This window comes from Psammomys obesus, unplaced genomic scaffold (genome assembly GCF_907164565.1).
Source record: "Psammomys obesus unplaced genomic scaffold, mPsaObe1.curated_primary_1811, whole genome shotgun sequence".
Lineage (NCBI taxonomy): Eukaryota > Metazoa > Chordata > Mammalia > Rodentia > Muridae > Psammomys > Psammomys obesus.
Genome location: NW_026596088.1, coordinates 1,106,443 through 1,113,395, shown reverse-complemented (window position 1 = coordinate 1,113,395; position 6,953 = coordinate 1,106,443). Strand labels below are relative to the sequence as shown.

The following is a 6,953-nucleotide window of genomic DNA, read 5'->3' as shown; positions in this document are numbered from 1 at the left end:
ACATACATACATACATACATACATACATACATACATACATACATACATACATGCAGTTAAAATACAATGTACATAATAAAGGTAAATAAATTAAAAAAATATTCAAGCAGAAGTAACTTCCAGAATTAGATGAAAATTGGATTCTAGATCAGCTTCTAAGTGCCCCTCCCTGTCTGAAGATACTAGGAATGCTTCTCAAAGCTGATGGGAATTTTTGGCCACTTTCCCCAACATTTACCTCAATCTCCAAGTTCTTTTCCTCTACTGTCTTAATGAGTACCATTCGCTCTCGCTTTGGGGTATTCAGTAGAGGTGTTCCTTGGCTCCCCTGGGAGGCCAGCAAACGATCCAAACTCAGGAGGTTCTCCAACATGGCCGGATCCATATTGCTTAGCTTCTGCAAGAGGCTGAATTAGAAAAAGGTTACTCCCATTTGTCTTCTCTCTCATCGCCTCCAGCAGCAGGACTACCCTTATAGTCCTTAACTTGGTTTATCTGTTTCAGGATCCTGAGGGGAACTCAGTTATCTAGTCTGGTATGGTATAGTGTCTTGGTGAAGTAACTGTCAGGTGAAGTAACTGTCAGGGATGCCAGACTATCAGATGAGAAGCTGATAGTGTTAATACGCACCGAATGGCACACATCAGGGACCACAATACTGCCCGGTCTAAGAGTCACTTGTGAAAAGAGGGTTAAAAGGGGGGGGGGGATGGGGAGATCACTCAGCAGTTCAAGTACTTGCCATGTGATCAAGGGGCTTGGAAGTTGGATCCTTAGAGTCCACAGGAAATGCAATGGGTATGGCAGCCTGACTATAATCCCAGCCTCAGAAGGCAGACATAGGCCACCCAAGCAAGCAAGCAGGCAAGCGGTCTAGGGACACCAGCTACACAGGAAGCTCTAGGTCTTATGGAAGACCTAACCTCAGCAAATAAGGTGCAAGAGTGACTGAGGAAGAGTCTCAGCTTCAACCTCAAGCCTCCATGTATACATGTAGACACACCCATGTACACCACAAACACAAAAGGAATAGGAGCTGAGGGCTTGGACATTTGGAAAGCTTCATAGAAGAGGTACTCATTAGCAGGAAAGCTACCAGAGACAAGATGAGAAGCCTTTATCCAGAAGGCTGTTTACACAAGTCTCACTCCAGTGGAGTCCTGGCTATCTGAGCACAGTAATTTCTATCAATCATACAGCATTCTCCCTGGAATCTTTACCCTCACCTTTGGTGGAAATTGTCTTTCAAAGAGAAGATGCCACATTTCTGATAATGCCCAGTTATACTGAACTAGCCTCTCAAAGATCCCAAACATGTCCTGTTCTTCATGCTCAAGCCTTAGAAGAGCAGTGTTAGACAGAAAGCATAGGGCAAACAGTAGAAATCCCAAGTGCTGGGATTAAAGTCACACCAATACTCAGCACTTTTCCTTTTTTTTTTTTTTTTAAATATGCATTAATGTTTTGCCTACATGTATATATATCTATGTGAGGGTGTCTGATCTTGGGAGTTATAGACAGTTGTGACTGCCATGTACGTACTGGGATTTGAACCTGGGTCCTTTGGAAGAGTAGTTAGTGCTCTTAACCACTGAGCCATCTCTCCAGCCCCCACTTTTCTTTTTTGTATTATCTACTTGGCTTTAAAAACCTAGGCTCCCCATCTCCTAAAAATAAATCCCCAAGGTCAAGGTTTGATATGCCCCATTTCTGAGCTTGCCTTTATCCAGAATACCAGTTTGGCCCTTCAATGACTCTAGAATAGATTTTAGAGTGAATTCATTGGGAAAGCTATTGTTACCTACAGCTAGTCCTGAGTCTGCAGGGAAGGCCTGACTCTCACCTTAGTTTCTGGGAGGCGGAGGCTGGAGCTGCTACAGTCTCAGGGCTCCTAGCCGATTCTTCTTCAGAGCCTTTGGCTTTCTTTGCCTCTGATGGGCCCAGCAGTTGTTTCTGAGACAGCTTACCAGGGGCCAAAGCTGAGACGATTGGAGGGATAGAAGGGAGAATCACCGTGGTTAGCCTTGACGCTAGTGCTTGGTGGTTTTGGCAAACTCCCAAATTGCCCTGGCCATTCTATCTCTGTCTTCCCTAGTTCTTACCATGAGGCTGTAGACTCTCATTGGTGAAAGGCCGGTTAATCACCTCCTTGGACTTAGTAGTGAAGTTCAATGCTGAGATTGTATCCAGGTAAAAGCATTTTTCAGGAGCAATGTTGGTAATGAGGATGCTATGAGCTGAGCCACCCAGAGAGTCCTGAGGGGTGAGGATTAAAGTATGGGTCAGTCTCCCAACCTTCCTACTTCTTAACAACAATGCCCCCTACCCTAACCATAGGCCCAAGGAGCAGCCTTCTTCTGTCCCTTTTGAGCCAACAAGGGTGGACATGACCTGCAATAGGCGAGTGAGTTTGCTGTCCCGGTAAGGAATGCGAGGGAGCCCCTGGTTCAGTGCATCCACCACTTTGCCCAGTACAAAGAGGGAGGTGTTGATGGCTCCACTCTCTTTGAGCCGAATGCCCTGGTTGCCAGTGCGACGGTTGTCCTCTGAACCAGCCAAATCAATAAGGTACAGTTTTCCTTCCCGCTGGAGAAACGGAGCCAAACGTTCACGCTGCTCCACCTGAGGAAGAACAAGGGGCCCAGACTCAGGCAGGCTTCGGGGCTTACCAGGCCCTTCTGTCAGTGGGCCTTACCTTGACCAGGAGCACCGCATGGCTACGGGAGGAACGCTGGTTAAGCCGGGTGGCCCCCACAACTCGATTTCTACTGGCTGGCAGGAAGTGCTGCTCGAAGTCAGAGAAGGTAGTGATGGGCTTCTGCGTGAGGCCTGGAATCAGGATGTTCCCTCGACAGTCTTCTCGGATCGCTAGGTCTCCTGACGTAGGATCCAAGAGGTCTAACACCTATTTAAGCAGGGACAATAAGCCCATTTCTCCATGAGCAGGTTCTTGGTTTATGGGATCAGGGTCCTTTCTTTTCTCTACTGGACTGTCAAGAGTTCTTCGCCTGCTACCCTACCCTGTCTATGTCTCACTACAGCTCATTAGAGGAGAGCTTCATGTTCCAGGTCCTCTTATTTTGACACCTCACCTTTTCCTGGTAGATCTCTAAATAGGACATAGTGACAGAAAGGTCCCATGGCCGGCCCTCCACACTTTCTTCCCTGGTAAGCTGCAGAAGGTCCATGAGTGCCCTAGGAATCACTCCAGGTTGTTCTGGGCTGCCCAGCATGGTGTGTGTTTTTCCTGGGAAAAGAGTGGAGAGAGATATGAAGTTTTCCCCTCACTTTTCCTAGCTCTCTCATGAATGCTTCTCTGCCAGCTTTCTCACCTGCCCCAGTAGGCCCATAGGCAAGCACACTGGCATTCTGCCCTTCCAGCAAGTGCTTTAGGATGGGCTGTACTGAACCTAGATAGATGTCCTGCTGAGTGCTCTTCTCTCCATAGAAGGCATCAAACCTGTAGGCAGAATAAAAGGGCATTAGCAGGATGTTCTGTTGGTACCTAACCTAAATGATGCTGGGGTTTTTTTTGTTTTTTTCTTTAGTTTTTCAAGATAGGGTTTCTCTGTGTAGCCTTGGCTATACTGGGTGGCCTCGAACTCAGAACAATCTTCTTGCCTCTGCCTCCAAGTGCTGGGATTAAAGGCATGCCTGGCTCCAATGATGCTGGCTTTAAAGGCTCTATCCCATTTCTTGAACAAAGACCTTGACCATGTTCAACCTTGTCCCTGGAAAGCCTTCTGTATTCTAGTCACTGTACTGATGTTAGGAAAACAAAATTAATCTCACATTGCAATCTGGTAGGCCATATACCCTTATTTTGTAATGATTCAGGAGACAAAGACAAGAATATACTAAAAAATAAATGGTTCTGCTGGCAGAAGGGAGCATTGCTAAGCAAAAGAACACAGAAACAAGACACGGTTTTCATCCAATTTCCATCTTGGAGGGGAGCCTAAGTCAGTAAGTCCCTGAAAGTGACCAGGTAAATGAGGTGCCTCTCCCACAAGCATAGAAAGCAATAGAGGGTGCTGAGAGACACTCTTAGACCAGCAGAGCAGTCTGGAGACGCAGAGGCCGGCTGAGCTGCTTGGAAGAGGCTCACTGCCTATAGGCTGTGCAGTGTGTGCCAGGATTCCAGCTTTGTGAGCTGTCAGCCATGTTGATGTGGGCTTAGGTGATGCAGTTGTCTGAGTCATTTCTGTGCCTAAACCTATATTCCTGCAAGTAGCCCCAATAAAATGTGTTTGTTCACCAAGCTGGATGCTACTGGCCTCCTTAGGTCTGTGGTTGTTCCCACTCTGGGGTGAGCAGACATTTGTATGTATCTCCCCAGTAAGGTGGCACACAGCGTGGTGTGAAAGGGCTTCCCAATATTTTTTTGCGGTAGCACTGAAACAGGGTAGATAACAGGTCGGTCCAGACTGAAACACAACTCATCCACTACACCGTGACTCAGAACTTAGTTTATATTGACAAGAAGGCTGGAGAGGAACAGAAGCCACATTATTAACGGCTCAGAACTGGAGCAAAACGTCTGTAAAGTATAGACAGTAAATATATTAGGTTCTGTGACCTCTAGTCTTTCTCCACAGTATTCCTGTACACCATTTATATCTAAATAACCAAATGAAGGTTTGAGGAACAAAGTTTTGCCCAGCAAGGATCCTAAGGGACAGGTCTCAGAAACTCTGAGGAAGTGACAGAATGAGTAGGCTGAGATCAAGGAGGAGTCTGAACCTTACTGATATTTGAGCGTCTCCTGGTAATTCCTCCAGTTGGCTACCTCAAGAGAGCAGCTGTCTATGCCTCGAACACAGGGGGGTTCGTTCGTTTCTGTTTTTTCATCCATAAATGGCCGAAGTCGTACAGCCACCTTTACTCGAGCTGGAGGTGGGCGCCGGCCAGACCCTCCCTTGCTTGGACAGCGACCAGCTCCTGGAAGAGACCGGTTTTAGGTGTTAAAATTTAGTGGAAGCATAGAGAAACTGGAACCAGCTTTGCTGGTTGGTTAAGTGAGCATGCCTCTCACTTAAGGGGAAGCTCTTTTCACAATGGTTGTGCTATGGGCTTCTCCCATGTTCAGCCAACCCCTTCTCTGCTCTACAAGTGGGGTAAGTCAGGTAGAAAGCAGAATTGCCCAACTGTGATATATACATAAACAGGGAAGATTTTGTTCAGATCTGTAAATGGCTCAAAGGATTCTGGATGAAAAGGTGAGCTTGTCTTTCCAACATGGTCTCGGATGGTGCGGACCGGAGAAGGTGAACTGCCAAAGCAGTGTTATCAGCACACCCCTAAGGAGCAACCTAAGGCTAAGACCTCAGGGATTAAGAGTGCTTTTTGCTTTTATAGAGGACCCAGGTTAGGTTCACGGCACCCATGTGGGAGGCCAGGCCAGGAGGATCATCATGAGTTTTTGGCTAATATCCTCTCCTGGCCTCCATGGGCACCAAGACACACATGTACACACACAGACACACACCAATTAAAAAAAACAAAATCACAGGTTTTACTGAAATGACTTGCTGATTATCTAGTAAATACTGAAAACAACAAAAACAAGCAAAGAAAGTAAAAAGTTTTCAATTATGTGTTCCCAATGATTTAGTCTTGGAAAAAAAAAATCCTAAATTATTTTTTACTGTCAAAAAAGCACAAAATATTTTCAAGATTTCTTTTTTTTTTATAAAGATTTATTTATTATGTATACACATGCACGCCAGAAGAGGACACCAGATCTCATTATAGATGGTTGTGAGCCATCACATGGTTGCTGGGAATTGAACTCAGGACCTTTGGAAGAACAGCCAGTGCTCTTAACCTCTGAGCCATCTCTCCAGCCCTCAAGATTTCTTTTTATCTATGAAATGTGTTTGCTTGGATGAATGCACGCCCCATCCGTTTGGGGTGCGCCAAGGCCAGAGCAGAGTCGGGTCCTCTGGAGCTAGAGTTATAGGAGATTGTGAGCAGCCTGACACGGGTGCTGAGAACCCAACTCAAGCCCTTTGGAAAAGCAGCAAGAGCTCTTAATAAACGGGCGTCCTCTCCAGCTACAAGCCTCTAATTATGTTAGGTTAAACAAACAAACAAGCCAGATCTTCCAAGGACAGAAATGCTCTGTCTTATCTTGGAAAGTAGCGTTAACAAAGCTCAGTTAACAGCAAAATCCAAGCCCGGATCTCTTTATTTTATTTGTTGAGACAGGACTTCAGGACTACATACAAACAGCCTTAAGCTAGCTGCACAACAGGGTGACAAACACACACCCGCCTCAGCCTCAGAGTACTGGGGAACTGATGTTAAAGGCCTTCAATGCCGCCACCTTGAACTTCTGGTCCTCCTGCCTCCACATTCCAAATGTTGAGATTATGTGTCCGTAGCTGGCCCCCAAATCCTTTTAACAAAGTTGATGTACTGTCTCCCTTTTGGGTACCAGATAAAAAAGCTCTTAGCAGACTTTCTCCTCCTTTGATGGGAGTAGCAGCTGGCTACCAAGAGCTACAGATCTCTAAGGAAAAGAATGGTTGCTGTGTATGTCCAACACAGAAATTGCAAGAAAAAAAGGCAGCAATTAATCTTGGGAAGAATCCTACACATAAGACAGATATAAACAGGTGGGCTGTTTGAAATTCATCTGACAAACGCTACAGCCCGAACTTACAAAGCATTTCAACATCCCATTCTCATGCTGCTTATGACAGCGTAAAAGTCAGGAGAAAGCAGGTAAAAATGTAGAGTAGAAAATTATGATACAGACAGGTGGTGGTGCATGCCTTTAATTCCAGCACTCGAAGGCAGAGGCAGGCAGATCTCTGCTGAGTTCTAGGCCAGCCTGGTCTACAGAGCGAGTTCCAGGGCAGCCAGGGCTACACACAGAAACCCTGTCTCCAAAACAAAACAAAACTAAACTAAACTAAACTAAACTAAACTAAACTAAACTAAACTAA

General features: G+C 45.8%; 1 protein-coding gene across 1 annotated transcript in view; it reads right to left on the bottom strand.

Annotated features, from left to right (window-relative positions):
• The window catches only part of Kif22 (kinesin family member 22), a 10,787-nt gene that overhangs the window by 2,849 nt on the left and 985 nt on the right, over positions 1-6,953 (bottom strand). Inside the window, exons 2-9 of the mRNA XM_055627487.1 lie at positions 4,749-4,941; positions 3,333-3,460; positions 3,093-3,247; positions 2,696-2,905; positions 2,392-2,622; positions 2,103-2,256; positions 1,844-1,979; positions 239-407 (exon numbers count right to left, since the gene is read on the bottom strand). Of these exons, the coding sequence (XP_055483462.1) occupies positions 239-407; positions 1,844-1,979; positions 2,103-2,256; positions 2,392-2,622; positions 2,696-2,905; positions 3,093-3,247; positions 3,333-3,460; positions 4,749-4,941 (1,376 nt within the window). The remainder of the gene's footprint in view (positions 1-238; positions 408-1,843; positions 1,980-2,102; positions 2,257-2,391; positions 2,623-2,695; positions 2,906-3,092; positions 3,248-3,332; positions 3,461-4,748; positions 4,942-6,953) is intronic.